The sequence below is a fragment of the Cavia porcellus genome, unplaced genomic scaffold (genome assembly GCF_034190915.1).
Source record: "Cavia porcellus strain 051 isolate PalLab524CR breed Dunkin Hartley unplaced genomic scaffold, mCavPor4.1 scaffold_6, whole genome shotgun sequence".
NCBI lineage: Eukaryota > Metazoa > Chordata > Mammalia > Rodentia > Caviidae > Cavia > Cavia porcellus.
In genome coordinates, this window is record NW_026947489.1 from 65,226,518 (window position 1) to 65,245,542 (window position 19,025).

General features: G+C 38.8%; 1 protein-coding gene across 11 annotated transcripts in view; it reads right to left on the reverse strand.

Moving 5' to 3' along the window:
- Window positions 1-19,025, reverse strand: part of Bcas3 (BCAS3 microtubule associated cell migration factor) — a 526,404-nt gene that overhangs the window by 486,542 nt on the left and 20,837 nt on the right. For all 11 annotated transcript variants that reach the window (XM_013152079.3, XM_063250886.1, XM_013152076.3 and 8 more), the window contains exon 5: window positions 16,165-16,271. In XM_013152079.3, the coding sequence (XP_013007533.1) occupies window positions 16,165-16,271 (107 nt within the window). The remainder of the gene's footprint in view (window positions 1-16,164; window positions 16,272-19,025) is intronic.

Below are 19,025 nucleotides of genomic sequence, written 5' to 3' on the forward strand. Positions count from 1 at the left end.
TGTAGTTCAGTGTTGCTTGCCGAGCACATGTGAACTACTTGCCAAGCATCTGCAAAGCCCTGTGTTCAATCCCCAGTATTGCAAATTAAGGGGGTGGGGCTAGGGCAGAGACCCTTGTGGGAGATGATTCCTAACACTTTTGGTTTGTTTGCTTGCTTTTTGGCAGTGCTGGGGGTTGAACCCAGCTAGTAAAGGCAAGCATTCTACCACTGAGCTACATCTCCAACCCATGCAGTATATTTAATGCCAAAAAGATATTTAGGAAGTTTGTATCTGTTTTGGTTTTTCTCCCCAAAGCCTCATGCGGTCACAGGGTTTTTTCAGAAGTGGTTGAATATAGAGTGTGGCGTGTGATTGATTCGTGGCGCAATGCTGGGATTAAAGGTGGGTAACTGCTGGATCAGTCCACTGACTGGACTTTGGGTGTCGGGTATTTTGTCTCAGCAATGAGAACAGTAATCCACACAAATCTATTACATAGCTCATTGCAGCATTGCTAATTGCCTACATCTTTCTTCGCCTTCTCTTTGAACTACCTATATCAACTTCCCAACTTACTCATTAATGAGTGAGTTAAATAACACACAGGTCACTTGTCCATTTTATAATTGTATAAGAATCTTATTTTACCCTTTTAAAGCTATATCATGAAAATTATTCCTATGAATACATGGCACTAATGAATATGTATTTCTTTGGGGCATGAATCTAGCAGTGTAAGTGTTTCTATTTGAAGGATAGTAGGATAATCAATGATGAATGGATAAAGATGTGGGTTTTTTATACAATGAAATACTACTCTGCCATACAGAACGATAAGGTTGAGCCATTGCTAGCTAAATGGATGCACCTTGAGGCCATATTCTTAAGTGAAATAAATCGGACACACGTGTAAATACCACATTGTTTCTCTGTGTGAGACACTGAAAGTGTAAATAAGATCAAAACGTATGTGGACATTGTGAAGCAGGAAGTAAATACTCAAATGGGAAGGAAAACTAGAGAGGCGGGAGAGGGAAAGCAAGGAAGGGAAAAGGAAAAAAATGAGAAAAAAGCAACAAAGCTTTTGTAAATGAGGAGAAGAGGGACTGAAGGATGGGTAGGAGAATGGGGGAAAATAGAGTTATATCATATACAGGTATAAATTCCCTATGATGAATGTGATCATTATGTATAACTAAAATATGCCAATAAACTTAAATTTTTAAAAATCCCAACTGCAAAAAAAAAAAAAAAAAAACTGTGTCAAGATAGGCGTAGGTGCGCCTTATATAGATTTTAACGAGATTGCTTTCCAAATTGATAGTATCAATTTATGCTTCCACAAGCAATGTATGAAGGAAGGCTCTACCTATTCCAGAATCCTAGTCAGAAATCAACATCAGCCATTCTGGTGGGTATGCAGAAATAATAGATCTAACCTATTATTTTTAGCTGGGACAGTGGCGTATTCCTGAAATCCTAGCACTTGGGAGGCTGAGGCAGGAGGATAGCTACAAGCTGGAAGCCAGCCCAGTATACTCAGTGAGTTCAAGGCCAGTCTCAACAACATCGTGAGATCCTGCCTCAAAAAATTAAAAAGTTAATTAATTAAATATTTTAATCTATTTTTTTACAGTGAACGAAATGCATAAATTGGTCTTTCCTGGTTATGTAATACTGCCTCAAACTAAACACAGAAAGTCTCTATTACACTGAAGTTCTGTTTCCAATGGTAGATATAAAGATACAAAAGATGAATGAGATTCAAGGATTCACTTCAGCAATTCTAAAAGAAGGTAGAGCTTTTTGTGTCTAACCAATTTCATACTGTAAATCCAAACATAGTAATAACCAATCCTTCTCTCAATCTAAAATACAATAACTGGCTATAGCAACACAACCTCCCTTGGGAAAAATCTGTAAAAATTCAGGTGTCCATCTAGAAAATACACCTTAACAAATATAAAAGAATATTAATCCTACAATAGCTGTGATCAAATTAGTAAAAGGCAGACAGCTGAAAATGCACAAAATACTTGAAGATTAAGCCACACAATTCTAAATAAAACACAGGTCAAACAAGAAACATTCAGAAGAATATTATAATATTTAACTAAATGAAAATTAAAATTCAACTTCTTCAGGGGTGCAGGGAAAGCACACAAGGAAACCGAAGCACTGAATGCAAAAGAATGATCTAAAACTTCAAATCCACTGAACAGGACAAGCAGACTGAACTTAAAGTAAGCAGAACCAAATAAATACAGAGAAGCAATCGATAAAATTGGAAACAGGAAATCAGTAGAGAAAAATCAATGAAAAAAAGCTGGTTCTTTGTAAAGATCAATAAAAATCATTAAAACTCCAGTCAGGTTAAGAAAAAAAGAAACTACAAAAATAAATGAAAGAAGATACTACAAATACTGTGCCTGTGAAAAGAGTAATGAACAAGGGGCTGGGGATTTAGCTCAGCGGCATAAGCACCTGCCTTGCAAGCAGGCAGTCGTGAGTTCGATCCCCGGTACTGATAAAATGCAAAAAGACAAAAAAAAAAAGAAAAAGTAATGAACACATTTATGTCCTCATTTGATAACCTAATGAAACAAACAATCTCCCTGAAAGACAAATGCTGCCAAAATTCGTGTAACAAGAATCAGTCTTTCATTTGTAACTTGCGCTGGTGCAAAGACTGAACCCTCATCCCAAGCTACACTCTCACTGCTGCTGGGAATCTTAACAAGCCTGTAAGCACTAATGACACTCAAGCAGTAACTGATAACCTTCCAAACAGCGCATTCTGAGCCCAGATGAATCCACTGGTAAATTCTTCCAAACATTTACGAAACAAATAACACAAATTCTCTACAATCTCTTCCAAAAAAAATAGCTGAATTTTTCCTAATTCATCCTATAGGCCCTGCAAAGGCTCCCCCCCGCCAAAAAAGCTATTATATGAAAACTATAGCCAGAGATGGAGGCTGGGAATATAGCTCAATGCAAAGACCACAGATTCAAACAGAAACAAGGAAAAATGGAAAAGAGGGAGGGAAGGAGAAACTTAAAAGCTTTCACCATAAACTCAAAAATAAAGAAATGACATTCCTTCTCATTACTGCTTTCTAAAATTATCCTATCTTGCCAGGCATGATGGCTCATTCCTGTAATCCCAGCACTCAGTAGTCAAGGGCAACAGGATTGCCTCAAATTTGATGCCAGCCTGGGCAACAGAGTGAGCTCAAGACCAGCTTGGAGTACACAGGGAAGTCCTGGCTCAAAAAGTTTTTAAAAAAGAAAAGTTAAAGGAAAAAGAAAGAAACACACATAGAACCTCTAGAATCCAAAAATCCAAAATCTGAAACTTTTTGAATTCCCATACGATACCACAAGTCTGACGTCTCCATGTACCACTGAGAAAACAAAACAAAACCTACAAAGAAACCTCCTCTAGCAGCAGCACATAAGCAGCTATAAAAATATAAAACAATCAAGTATTGTAGAGCACATATATAATTCTAGCACTCTGGCAGGAGGATCATGGATTTGAGCCCTGCCTGAGCTGCAGAGCAAGATCCTATGGGGGGGGGGGGCAGGGGGAACCTACAAAGCAGGATCTCTCCCTCCTTGGATGTCAATTTAATGATATACAGTGGCCCCTCCATGTCCAAGGGGCCCTAATCCTGGAATTCAACTAACTATGGCTTCAACCAACAACAGATCAAAAATACTGAGGAAAAAGAGGGGTATCGTGGCTCATGCCTGTAACCCCAGCCCTTGAGAGGCTAAGGCAGGAAGATCACAAGCTTGAGGCCAGTCTGAACTGCATTGCAAGACCCTGTTTCAAAAACATTTCTTCTTCAGAAAAAAAATCACATCTGTACTGAATACGTAATCCTTTTTTCCTTGTCATTATTCCCTAAATAATACATATAATAACTATTTACATAGTACTTATACTGCATTAGGTATTATAAGTAATCCAGAGATGAAAGTATTTATGTGTGGGTGATAGGCAAACACTATACGATACTGGAGACAAGCGACTTAAGTATCTAGAGATCTAGGTTTATGCTGAGGGTGGGGTTAGTGTAGTATCTAGAACTCAAACCTTCATTGATAGTGAAAGATGGTTTTACTTTGATTTTAACACAAGGAAAAAAACGTGTCAAAAATGCTGTAGTCTCAAATACTTTCAGAATCTCTTACTACACTACTTAACAGCTCTTAAACTGCCGCATTTTCTCTACCAACTCACTGCCAATGTTTTAATTCTTATATATTTTATGTCTCAACAATTTCAAAATCCCAAGACAGCATAGTTTGAGGAATGTATTTCTAATGGAAAAGAAAAGTCAGTCTTTTAGAAAGCCCTTCAGAATTAGGGAGAAGAAGGGAACAAGTTTTGTTTTATTTTTGCCTGCTTAGCCACAAATGGTTCCGTTAATGCCACAGTGTCAGTATCTTTGTAGCCTAACTCTGCATCATCAAGAAAAATATGCAAACCACAAAAACCACCTAAAATGCATATTTGTGAGGACTGACAACTTATAGAACAGATATTTGCTAACCACATAAAGCAGACTGCAACCCAGTCTGTATTTTGGTCTTGACACTAAATACAAAATACAAAACTTAAGGCAAGAAGGAAGTGAGTTTCAAGAACAATATGAAAACCACAAAACACAAATAATGAATGTAACTTGTAACCATATTTTCATACTTCCAAATTTTCGCACACATACAAAGAAGTATCTTGAAGCAACTTTAACCTTTTCCCTTCAGCCTGATTTTCTAAAGGAAGATCAAAGAAAAGCAGCTTGAACTCACACATTCCTTCAGCTATGCAATGCTGATTTAGACATTACACTTCAAAACCCCAGCCATGACTTCAGCGCCCACCAGTCCAAATATCATTCCAGTCCTTTGAAGCTACTCTAATGGTATCTTCCATTTGCAACTAACACTTCTGTAGTCAAAGGATCTTCCTTGGGGTAGATGTTATTGTGAAAAGCACTCAGACTGTACTGACACACACATCTGGAGGCAGACTGGAAGGTGTTCAGAAGTCAATGCGACACCATTATGGAGAGTGTTGGTGTAGCAGCTGTCATAAACACTTCATAATCACTGAGACATACAGATGGGATTGCCTTTAATTCATTATTTTATTACACGGTGAATAGGGTGAATCTAAAATATATATTAGGCAAAAGAAGACAGACAAAAGATGACATACTATTGCGTCAGTTTATATTTATGTCTAATACACAAAAAACTAATGTCAGAGTGACAACTACTTTTCACTGTGGAAAGTAGAAACACTGGAGAACTCACTTGTAAAGAAATAAAACCTGACATTTTTTTTGCCAGTGGTGGTTTCATTTATTTGTATGTATATACATACATATATATATATTACACAAATGCACAAGGAAAATAATTAAATTCTACACACTATTTGTGCATGTTATAGTATATGTCTTTAATTTTTAAATATGTATCATAAATAAACTGTGGTACTCCATATAATGGAATATTCTCTAATGCTAAAAGGCTATAAACAATCAATCCATGAAAGACAATTCCCAGTACTACACACACACACACACACACACACACACACAGATTCCCAGGAAACACTGTAATTCCAAAGCCATGAGACATAAGTAAAAAATTTTCCACTTAGAAACACACCAGATAAAGCCCAGGCGTGGGGAAGAAAGATGGCCCTGTAAGAGAGGGGAGCCTGAAGTCACTCAAATGCTCCCCAAAGACTGTCTGCTGACCACCTCCGCGAGACAGCAAGTGAGCTCTGTCCACAGATAATACGTTTCTGTTGTTTTGGTCCAAAAAGAAAAAAGTTATCCAATTCATTCCCTTTCTATGCCTAAAATTCAAAACATTAAAATGAGCATCAGCAAAATTTAGAAAACAAAAACGCTAGTCAAATTCCTTTGTATAATGCCATGAAAACTAGTACTTCCAATACTCCTATTATTAATAAAAAGGATGATCACAATGAACCTGAAATATTGTGCAGAAGAATAGGTTTATAATGTATTATACTGTCTCATTTTAGTATTTAGAAATTCCAAAGATATCTTAATTTTATTTTAGAACAGTGCTTACTAATGTACTTAGATCCCAATATATACTGTCAATCCCAACTGTTCACACCATTCTTTTCCCATTAAAAAAAAAAAAAAAAAAATATATATATATATATATATATATATATATATATATTCCACAGAATTTCTTTACAGCAATAGCACTCAGCCTGGGAAGATTTACAACCATGGGGACACTTGGTAATGTCTGGAGTCATTCTGACCATTAGCCCTGGGGTGCTGTCTGTCTTATCTAGTAGATAAGAGGCTACCAGAGCTGCGGTGTAGCTCAGAGGTAGAGCACTCGCCTAATACACAGAGGCTGCAGGTGCTCTAACTACTTCTGTGTCTGCGTCCTCCAATGTGCACACAGCTTCTAATAAAAAGAATCATCTGGTTGAAAGCATCAATCATGCTAATGTTAACTCGCAAACATACATTAATTTGCATTTATCTATTTTCGTGCCTTCTAATTTCAGAAAACGTTCCTGCTTAAAATATCAACCCCTCCAGGCTTGGTGGCACACACCTACAATTCCAGCACTCTGGGAGGTTGAGATAGGGGGATCACTAGTTTGAGCCAGACTTGGTAACATAGTACCTTAGCAAAACCATATTTCCAAATTTAAAAAATACCAGAGGCTGAGGATATAGTTCAGTGGCAGAGCACACTTGGTTCAATCCCTAGAACTGCTAAAAAAAAAAAAAAAGAAAAGAAAAGAAAACTCTCTGGAGTTGGAAGGCAGAACTGTGGTTATCTGGAGATAGAAAGACAATAAGAGTCCTAGAGAAGTGGTGAGAGCTGTGAAGTACCTAACTATTTGATGCTAGTGTTATATACAGATATACAACATTACTGGATGTTATGTTCAATACAAGTGACCAAAAAATAAAACCCTAAAATGCATAGACTCACAACTTAGTATGTTCCAAATAACATATTAAAGAAAAAATTCTATTTTGTAAACTGGGCACAGTGGCTCACACCTGTAATCCCAGCACTCAGGAGGCTGAGGCAGAAAGATCGTTTTAAGTTCAAGACCAGCCTGGGCTACAAAGTGAGCTCGAGGTCTGCCTGAACTGCACAGCAAGACCCTGTCTCAAAAAGAAAAAAAGGGCGGGGGGGGGTCTAACTCAGTGGTACAAGCATCTGCCTGGCAAGTACAAGGTCATGAGCTCAATCTCCGGCACCAAAAAAAAAAAAAAAAAAGATTGTTTTGTTTTTCTTTTTTCACTATGTAATACAGATGGCCTTGAACTTGCTATGTAGCCCAGGCCAGCCTCAAACTCATGTAATATCTACTGCCTATGCCAACTCAATAAAAAACATATAATGCAGCTGTCAGAATAAAAGATAGAAGAATAAAGCAGGAGAGTCCCAAGTTCTGCCCAGGCAAATTACCTATAGAGCAAAACCATCTCAAAATAAAAAACTGGGCTGAAGACATAGCTCAGTGGAAGGGTCCTGGGTTCAGCCCAGTACCACAAAAAAGAAAAAACGGGCCACTAATCTAGGCAGATTCTAGACGTTATTTCAACATTGTGCTTCACTTCTGCTTTTATTCATTCCATGACACAACAATGCTTCCACTAGAGATGACTAAAGACTTATCCATGTCTTATTTTTCCAGTAAAAAGAGAATGGAACAAACAAAATACGTAAGTATTCTTAACAAAAGTAATTTTTGATTAGGCTCCAAATGTTTTCTGCTTACCAGAGAGTCAAATCCCTAACATTGTATTATTTCCAAATGAAACCTATAAAAATTGTTTCCTGTAAAAAAAATTCTTAACATGGCAAGATCTACTGGCACCCAACTTCTAATAAATAATAGGCTGATTGGTATTTACCTCAAATATGCCCTTGCATGTTTGTTCTAAAGCTTTTAGTGAGTAAAAGTTACACTAAAAGCTTTAGGGCAAAAATTTCCTAACAGCAGCACTTTTCACAGACCGATGTGTTAGCGACACCTAGTGGCACATAACTGAAATACATATATACACAGCTCTTACAAAAGCGCAAATTTTAATGGTCCTTCCTCCTCCTCCCATATTGGAGACTGAACCCAGCTCCCTCCCTTTGATCTACAACCCCAGGCCTTTTTTTCTTCCTTTATCTCTCGCTCTGTCTCTCTGTCTCTCTGTCTGTCTCTCACTCCTTCCCTCCCTCCCTCTTCTCTTTCTTTCTTTCTTAATATAGAGTCTTGCTATGTTGCCTAGGCTGGCCTTAAACTCACTATGTAACCTAAACTGGCTCTGAACTTGTGGCAGTTCTCTTGCCTCAGCCTCACAGTTGTTCAGGGGGGGGGGGCTATTTTTTTCTTCTTTTCTGAGATGGGGGTCTCACTAACTTGCTAAAATTCCCAGGATGATAAAATCTTCTTGCCTCAGCCTCTCAACTAGCTAGAATTACAGGCATGTAGCAGCGTACCTGGCTACAAACAGTAATTTTTGAAGCTAAAATATACTGTGTCATACAATGGCCATCTTCCAAGTACTTTGATGAATATATCTTCGTGATTTCACTTAAAATTTTAGCCAGGCATAGTGGCAAAAGCCTGTAGGCCCAGCAGTCAGGAAACGTAGGCAAGAGGATCATGAGTTCCAGGGCCAGCCTGGACCGTAACAGTGAGACACTGTCAAACAAATAAATAATTCAGTACTCACATACTTTCTCAAAAGTAGAAATAAAACCTATACAGCCATTTATTTGTATTTATTTTTATTTGGGGGGGTCCAGGCAGGCACTGTGCTGCTGAGCTAGATCCCTGGCCCAGTCATTTTACAGGTATCAAAGTGTATAAAAACTCAGTTGTACAAATGCTCTATCTTGAATATTAAATGAGAACCTTTTATTATCTATAAGAAAACACTATAGAGTGCCATTTTGGCTTCACATAAAGATAAGTAAGCTAAATAACCAAATTCTATTTCTTCTAAAATGCTGCCATCTCACCTACCAAGCAACACCAGCCCTCAGTTCAAAACCTTCAATCTTTTTGATAACTCCTTCCTTTCTAACCGTCCTATCACTCATCAGGCTTTCTTGTAATCCTCTTACAACAAGCTTACTTTAGGCTCTCAACATCTAACATTCAGATAATAATGGACCCAAGCATGGGAGCACACACCTGTCACCCCAGCACACTGAGAAGCTGAGGCAGAAGAACTGCAGGCTACAGTCCACCTGGGAAACTTAGCAAGACCCTGTCTCAAAATAATAAAACATGAGCTGGGGATGTAGCTCAGTGCAAAGGCCCTGGGTTCAATCCCTGATATAAAAAATAAAATAGAAATTAGACAACAGTGAAACTGTCTCTTGGCTAGCTCATAATGATTCAATTTCTCTTTATTTTCTAATCATAACACTGGAAATCAATGTTTATTAAAGACAGTTTTTAGAATCCATCTGTTACAGACTTGGGGTATAGCTAATGACAGAGCATTTGTCTAAGGCCCTGGTTCAGTCAGCAGCATCGCAAAAAGAAAAGAAAAATCTGTTACGAAAAGATCTTCAAAGAGCTCTTTATAGTTAAAAGATTAGGGCAAAAAAATAAATTAAGGTGAATTTCTCATCCTACAACTGACATCTCCTCCCTGAAAATTCAAGATCCTAAGGTCAGAGGGACCTCAAAGGTAGTGCCATTTTTAGCATGTACATGACCCTGGGGTCAATTTCTAGCACCCACTGAAAGTAATAATGACAAGAAATTATTGTATATTTAAAATATACTCACTGTCATAAATAACTCCTACTCCAACTGGATGTCCTTTCCAAACCATTTTTTAATAAAGAACTAACTACTTTTTTAAAAAAAATTTTTTTGAGACAAAGGTCTCACTCTGTAGTTTAGGCTGGCCTCACATTTGCGGCATCCTCCCACCTCCGCCTCATGAGTGCTGGGATTATGGGTGTGCACCACCACACTCAGCGTTTTAAAATTATTTAATTTCAATCTAGTCCACATATTTCTACAAACTACAAAAACCTATTTACATGATCTCCAGTGGCAAATGACAACAGGCTTCCAAAAGAATACGTTTTCTGTACTTCGTTGCAACCAGTAACAGCTCGTTTTAAAAATCAAACTCACTATCCTGCCGAGTCTGCTCCTCCCGTACCTTTCTCATCCACCGGTTCCTCACTATGCGACTAGCAGTTCACTGGTTTCTGGAGCCACCGTGGGAACCAAAACTGGCAAGCACCAAACAAACTGCTTTGTCCGGAGAATCGACATCAAGTTCTAGCCTGTACACTGAGTGCAGAATAATCTGGCAGTCCTGGGCAAAATTTTCGCATCAAAATGCAAGGAGTACTAAGTTCAACATGTCTCAAAGCAGTCGAATACCCAGGTATGACTGTAGCTAGAAGCCAAATCACTATCTGTATTTATAGTTCTGCTGTGGCTTTTAAAATTCAGTTTGGGGGATAGAGAAGGAAAAGGGAAGGATATTTAAAAAAGAAAAAGAAAGAAGCTGTATTATGCACTTGTGCCCACTACCCAAGATGACTGCAAACTGCTTACATGGAAAACAAGTACTAATAAAACTTCTAAAAGTTAAAAATAAATAAAACTCAATTTTTGCAGTGGTTGGGATGCAACTCCATGTTTGTTTTTTCTTTTTGCAGGGGTAGGATGTTGGGTTGGTGTGGCATTTTCTTTGGTTTTGTTTTGTCTTGTTTCATTTTGTTTTGTTTTGTAAGAGGTTCTCTTTACATAACCCAGGCTGGTCTCAAAATTCCAATCCAACTGTCTAACCGTGCCAAGTACAAAATTCAAGGGGTTTGGTTTTTGGTTTGGTTTTAGTTTTACTTTGTTTGCTGAGGCTGATTCCAATTTGTAATCCACTTGCCTCAGCCTCCCAGATTATATCTGGTTGAATTTTTTTGTTGTTGTTGTTTTTTTATTCTGGTGCCGGGGATCAAACTCATGACCACATGCTTGCAAGGCAGGCGCTTATGATGTTGAGCTAAATCTCCAGCGTGGTTGAATTTTTTTAATAGATAAAAAAAACTGTACAGATAATAGCCATGTGTAGTGAGGAACACCTGTAATCTCAGCACTCAGGAGGCTGAGGCAGGAGGATCATAAGGAGTTCAAGACCAGCCTGAACCACATCACAAGATGCTGTCTCAAAACAAAACAACTACACATATTTGGCAAAAGAAACACAAGCATGAGAAAGAATATTTTTAAGTATCGGGCAAACACTAAAGCTAATTAAATCCTCAATGTATCACTCACTAGATGACTATCATTTCAGACAGACATTAAATGTAGGTGAAGACGTAGAACAATTTATATATTGTTGGGGGGAACTGTAAAATAGTACAATCAATTTGAAAAAAGGTTTAGGAATTTGTTATAAATAATACATGCTTGAAATCCCAGCACTCAGAAACTGAGGCAGGAAAAACACTTCAATTTGAAGCCAGCCTGAGCTATACAGTGAGTTTAAGGCCACCCTAACTACATAATGAGAACTTGTCTCAAAATAAAATCTTTCCCACTTTGTGAGTTGTTCCTTCACTGTTGAATTTTTTTTCTTCTGTGCAAAAGCTTTTAATAAGGTGAGAGCCCACTTGTTAATTCTTTGTAATATTTCCCATGTGACTGGGGTTTTGCCTGCACCTATTCCTTTAAGAGTTCAATTCTCTTTTAGCAGATTTTTTGGTTTTTTTTTTTTCTTTTAAGACAGGATCTCGCTGTGTAGTTCAGCTGTGTTTGTTTTTATACTGCAATCTTTGATCTATTTCAATTTTAGTTTAGTGTATGGTGAGAGACACAGGTCTTGATTTAATCTGTGACATGTGGAAAGCTAGTGTTTCCAACATCATTTATTAAAGAGGCTGTCTTTCTTCCGGTGAAGGTGTTTGGCTCCTTCGTCAAAGATAAATGTCTGAGTGTATCTGAAGTAGTTTCTGAATCTTCTAATTGTTCCACAGGTCCTTGGGTCTGCTGTTTGTTTTTTGTTTTCTTATTTGGATTTTTTTTTTTTTTTTTTTTTTTTTTTTGGTACCAGGAATTGAGCTGAGGACCTACCACCTGCAAGGGGGTCTGGTTTTTTGGTTTGTTTTGTTTTTGCCAGTACCATGCTGTTTTTATCACAGTAGCTTTGTAGAATAATTTCAAGTCTGGGATTGTGTTGTCCCCGACCTTGTCTTTGTTGCCCAGAATTGCTTTTGCTATTATAGGTCTCTTCTAGTTCCAAATGAATTTTTGGATTGGGTTCTCTAATTCTGTGAGATGTGCTATTGGTATTTAGATAGAGACTGTATTAAATCTATATTAACTTTTGGAAGTATGGCTATTTTCATTAAATTGTGTCTTATTTATTTATTTATTTATTTATTTATTTTTGTCTTTTTCCTTTTTACCGGTACCAGGGATCGAACTCACGACTGCCTGCTTGCAAGGCAGGCGCTTATGCCGCTGAGCTAAATCCCCAGTCCCAAATTGTGTCTTCTTATCCAAGAGCAAGGGATGTCTTTCCATTTTCTGATATCCACTTCAATCTTTTCCAAGTACTATAGTTTTCTCTATAAAGATCTTTTATTTCCTTTGTGAGACTGATTCCTAAGTATTTTGTGTTTTTTGATGTTACTGTGAAAGGTACAGTTTCCCTTATTTTTCTCTCAGTGAGCTTATTATTTGTGTATAGGAATGCTATTGATTTTTGAGTGCTGATTTTGTATCCCCCCAGCTACACAGCTTAACTTTTTCCACAGTTGGTGGGACTGTAGACTGGTACAACCACTGTGGAAATCAGTGTGGAGATTCCTCAAAACACTAAAGAAGTTCCATTTGACCCAGCTATTCCCCTCCTGGGTATCTTCCCAAAAGAATTAAAAGCATCATCCTTGGCGATACATGCACACTCATGTCTATAATAGCTAAATCTTGGAAACCGTGCAAAGGCCCATCAACCAAGGAATGGGTCAAGAAGATATGTGTTTTTTATATTGTAGAGGCTATTTTAAATATAAAGGAAATTTTAAAACTTACATTTCTAATACTAGTATATTTCTAACACTATTCAAGGATGAGATTAGGAAGCACAGCCTGTTCCCAAAATTAGAAAGCTACAAAACTTAAGGAGCCATGACATGCCATTTCCAAGTGCAAGATAAGCATAGTTCAGCCAGGCAAGGATGTTTTTCTTGCTTGCAAATTCCCAGAAACTTATCATCTCAAGGACAATTCAGCTGAGTCTTAGAATGTAACTGAGTCTTCCTGCTTCGTATATGACAGTCACCCCAATTACGCTATGGGCATAAATTCTGTCTAGCAATATGTGACAGCATGTGTAACTAATTATGAAATATCATGGTAATCTGCCTTTTGTACCTCCTCCTGTAACCTTGTATAAGTAAATGTTTTCCCCAAAAACAGGACTGATTATTTGGACCTCATTGTTCCCCACCCCATCCTGCTAACATAATAAAGCTGTCTGCCTTCCAAAGTGCCTCTGGTGTTGTGTCTTGTCTGTCTGATTCTGCATTCTCACATTAATACAATGGAGTATGACTTGGCCATAAAGAATGATACGCTTGAGGCATTTCTAGCTAAATAGATGCACCTTGAAATCATACTCAAGTAAAATAAATTGAACACAAACATGTACACACCCACTGTTTCTCTAGTGTGAGAAATCAAATGTGTAAATAAGGACCAAAATGTGTAATAGTATTGTGAAATAAGAAAAAAAATGTTCAAATGGGAAGGGGAACCAGGGAGGGAAGGCAGTGGGGAAGAAGGAATTGAGAAGAAGAGAACAGGAGGAAAAATGGAAACAAAACTTTTGGAAATAAGGAGGGAAACGAGTTGAAGGGAAGGTAGAGGAATGGAAGAAAAAACAATCAAGATAAATCATGTAGAGGTACAAACTCCTTATGATGAATGCAATCATTATGTATATCTCTAATGTACCAATGAACTTAATTTAAAAAAAGACTAACCACATTCCAACCTCATGAATCACCAACTCCATTTATAGGTATTTATCTAAAAGAAAGCAATACATACACTTACAAAAAGAGTTACACACAGAAGCCATATTCATAGTAGCCAAAGGATAGAAATCAGTAACGTATTCACACACTGAAAAACTATTCAGCAATTAAAAGGACAAGAACATGAATCATTCTCAGATAAGTTACACTGAGCAAAAACGCCTTACAACAAAAGAAAACATACTGTATATAAAGTTGTGGAGCAATTTCTAGAACAGGTGAAACTCGCTGGCAACAGCAAAAACACCCACGTGGACAGTGAGCACCTCTGGACCAGGTGGAAGCACAATCAGCTGGCAGAGTCCTTTAAGTCACACTCGAGTTCAATGTCTCAACACAGACTGGGTTATTTAGGTATGCACAACTGTCAAAACTAAGAAAACTGCCAGATGTGGCGGCACACACCTGTAATCCCAGCACTGGAAGGCTGAGGCAGGAGGGCCGCCATGAGTTCAAGGCCACGCTGGGTGACACACTGAGACCCTGTCTCTAAATTAATAAGCAATACAATCAAGGGGCAAGGAAAAATAAAGGCCTTAAAATTACCCAGAGATAAATTCAACGTAACTTTAAACTATTAATAATAATACTTGTACTTCTAACCAGAACTAGTAGGCAGCACTCAAGCCACCTGAAAGCCACCAAAGGAAATGTGCTCAGTACAATCAATTCCCCAATCACAGGACACAACCTTGTTAAGCTAGAGCTTCCTCTTTGCCTTCAATTCTGTCAACGAACAACCAGATAAAGAATAGACTCTGTCGATCCCCCGGTACCAATAAAAAGGAAAAAGACCAAAAAAAAAAAAAAAGAATAGACTCTGTAAGAATGTTACAGCAACACCTGATCTAACAACAGAAAGAAAATGAACAGCCCTCCACCTCCACGCACCCAAGAGTCTGAGTAGGAAGGTCACCATTGAGCTCACGGGCAGCCTGAGCTACAGAGTGTGATCTTGTCTCAACAGCCACCCATCCCTCCAGAATGGAAATAAAAATTTTACATGTACAAATTTTTTTTCCTCTAACCCCAAACTAGAAATAGAAATACTTATCTTTATAGGCTAATAAAAAAAAAAAACACTGCCTGGATCTTAAATCCTTTGTCTCTGCCTGTGGCTATATATAGTTCAGTAACAAACAGCATTGCAGAGCTTTGAAAAATACCTAGGAAATACCAAGGAAAGGCAAAAGAAAGGGCTGGGTAGAGCATCCTTAGGTTCAATCTACAATACCCCAGAAATAAATAATAAATAATTGTGGGGAGGGGCTGGGGGAGTTGTTTGTCTTTTTGAGACAGGGTCTCACTATGCACTTCAGGCTGGTCTCAAATGACCTCGAAGGCCCCTCTTGCATCTGCCTGCCAAGTGCTGGGATTACAGGCACGTACCACCATGCCCAGCTGATAATAAATAATTTTTTTTTTTTTTATCGGTACCAGGGATCGAACTCACAACCGCACACTTGCAAGGAAGGCGCTTATGCCGCTGAGCTAAATCCCCAGCCCCGATAATAAATAATTTTAGAAACAAAGTGTTTTCATCAATAGAGAACCAGTCACCAAATAAATGCAATAAGATTACACAGTTACCAGTCAGTGAAGCAGGGCATGATGGCACATACCTGTGATTTCAGCAACTCCAGGAGGCTGAGGCAAGAGAACCACATATCAAGTCCAGCCTTCTCACTTGAAGGCACACCTCTCCATCTGCTTTACAATAAACGCTACCTATACTTCTTCACGGGGCATCGACTGTACATATCTCGACTAAAATCCTTCATCAAGGGCACAAACAAAGCAGGACCAAGAAGCAAGGGGCTGGTCCCTCATGGGTATATGATGTGCACAATTTCTGACCCACTTTGCTACTTAGTAAGAGTATCTTTGATTTGCCATTTATCCCCTTTCCCCATGCCTTGCATAATGTTGTACAATAGCAGTTTCTTAAGAACCATTTGTAAAATTAGGAGACAAGACCACAGGGGCATGGAAGTCTCTCCAGACTCCACATAAGCCACTATACGGAAGTATTTTTTAGGGGTACGATCCATTTGTACTTACAGGGATGCTCCAGACCTGCATTCCATCACTGTAGCCAATCATTACCAGCAATGGTGGTTCATTCCCAGTGCTGTGTATTTCATGAAATTCCAGATTTCTTGATGTATCTGTGTTAGAATTAAATTACAAAGAGAACTGTGAAATATATAATATTAATCAAAAAAACAACTGTGCTGCCAGGCATGGTGGTACATGGCTATAATCCTATCCAGTTGGGAGATTGAGGCAAAAAGATCATAAATTCAAGCCCAGCCTGGTCAATCAGTGACTTAATGAGACTCTGTCTCAAAGTAAAATATTAAATAATAAAAAAATAGGCTGAAGATGGGAGTTTGGTCCAAAGACTCTGGTTCAATCCCTAGTACCACCAGGGGGGAAAACCCATGGCTGGGCACAGTGGGTTGTGGCTTTAATCCCAAATCAAAGCCAGCCTGGCCAGTTTAGTGAGACACTATCTCAAAATAAAAAGGGCAGGGGATTGCTCATCACTCCCTAGGCTCGGTGGAACAGTATACAACACAGGCCAGAGACGCAGCTCAGTGCTACTGCCCTTGCCAAGCACATACGAGGCCCCTGGTGCCACTAAATAAACAAGTATCAATATGAGAAAGACATCAAGTTATGAAAATTATGGAAGATACCCATGAAAGACTTTTATTAAGAAATATATATATTTTTTTGTTTTTTTGTTTTTTTTTTTTGTCTTTTTTGTTTTTATCGGTACCAGGGATCGAACTCACGACTGCCTGCTTGCAAGGCAGGCGCTTATGCCGCTGAGCTAAATCCCCAGCCCCAAGAAATATATTTCAAAGGATAAACAGGAAACACATTTCTACATCACCTGTCATCAAAGAGATGCTAATTAAAACCACTGACAGATGTGCCTTAGAAGTTGTTTATTCAGCTGAATGTGGTGGTGTGTGCCTGTAACTCAGCACTCCGGGAGGCAGAGGCAGGAGGATAGAAAATTCAAGACCATCCTGGTCAACTCAGTGACTTAGTGAGACCCTGACTCAAAATAAAATATCAAAAAGGCTGGGGATGTAGCTCAGTGTGAAGATCATGATATTCTTGCATGGTATCTTGCACAACACATGTACAATCCTTAGTACCAAACACAAAATAAAATAAAAATGAGGAAAAAGAAAGGAGGAGGAGAGAAGGAGCAGCAGCAGCTTATCACTGCTGAATGTAAATCAGGAGGACCACTTAAAAATTTAGGGCCAGGTGTGGTGGCACAAGACTACAATCTGCACATCGCAGGCTGAAGCAGGAGGATCTCAAATTCAAAGTCAGCCTGGAATACACAAGGAGATTCTGTCTCAAAGACACAAAAAAGAAAACAAAAAAAGGTTTAGTAATATGCACTCAGGTTAAAGATGCATATACATTTTCATTGTAGGTGGATACTCATTAGAAATCTGAGCACATATACACCAAGAGATATGCACAAAAATATTTATGGCAGAATTATTTATGAACAGTCAAAAGATATAAATAACCCAAGTGTCCACCAACAGGAGAATGGTCAAACAAGATTACCATACAGTGATACAATGAAATATTATTCAGCACAGAAAAAGAATGGGTTACTTTTCAACATTATAACACAGATGAATTTCACAGACATAATACAAAGCCAAACACAAAAAACTACTATATTAAATCATTTTCTTTTTTAAGACAGGATTTCACTGAATCAGCCAGGCTGGCCTCAAACTTACAATCCCTCCACCTCAGCCTCCCAAATCGCAAGGTTGCAGGCTTGCAATCACCATACTCAGCTATACTGAAAAATTCTATTTACATAAAATGCAAAACCAACTAGGTAGCAATTTTCTATTTTTTAGGTGATAATTATACAGGCATTTGATTTATAAAACCTCATTCACTGATCTGTGTTTCTACTTTATGTAATTTACCATGATACTCTTGCACAATACCTGTTTCTACACTACATAAATCAACCGCTCCGCATCCTGCCCCCGCAGCCTCAGCACTCTCCTCTCTCCCAGTAGCCCAGTTTCTTGAGTACTCTGTACTGCTGTGCCATTTTCGTCTCCCATTCACCTTGGACTCATTTTCTAATGGTCTCTGTCACAGCCTTCCTCTCATGTGACTTCTACTCTGGTCACCAATAATCTCTAAATTATTAAGCCCAACTGCTACTTTTCAAGCACTTCTTACTAAATTACTCAGCAGCACAGCAGCAGACAGATGCATGCTGACTAAGCACCTACCCCTGAGCTACACCACTCTCCCTTGATTTTCCAGGACTAAGCCAATCCTAGTATCCGATCCCTCTAGTCACTCCTCCCCTCTTTTCTCTGCCAGCCACTTGCCTGCCTAGCTTCGAAATGCTGTTTGCTTTGCAGCGTGTAACATCTGAACTCAGGGCCTCACTGTGCATGCTGGGCAGCCGCTCTGCCACTGAACTACACCTGAGCTCTGATGTTGGAGTTATTCACAACTAACTCTCTTTGTGTCACCATACACACCATCTCATCCACCCCGTGCTTTAATGTCTGTCTGCTGATGACTTCCTCAACACAGGTTTTAAATGGCTCAAGAGTTCAAATTACACTCCACAATGATTTCCTCCCCACGCCTGGTGCTCCTGCAGAGCTCCTTCCTTTGGTGAACTGCACCACTTCTAGGCCGTCGCCAGCGTCAGGGAGCACGTTCCTCCTCCACTGAACACTGAGCCATACCAACCCCTGTCCCCATGAGCAGCTTTCTTCCTTCGTCTTACACCACCACCACCCTTACTGGCCAAATCAATCCCAGAAGCCCAAATGGCCTCCTGCACTACTCCTCATGCCAGACTGCAAGCACGGCCAAAGTGCTCTGTTTGTTTAAAT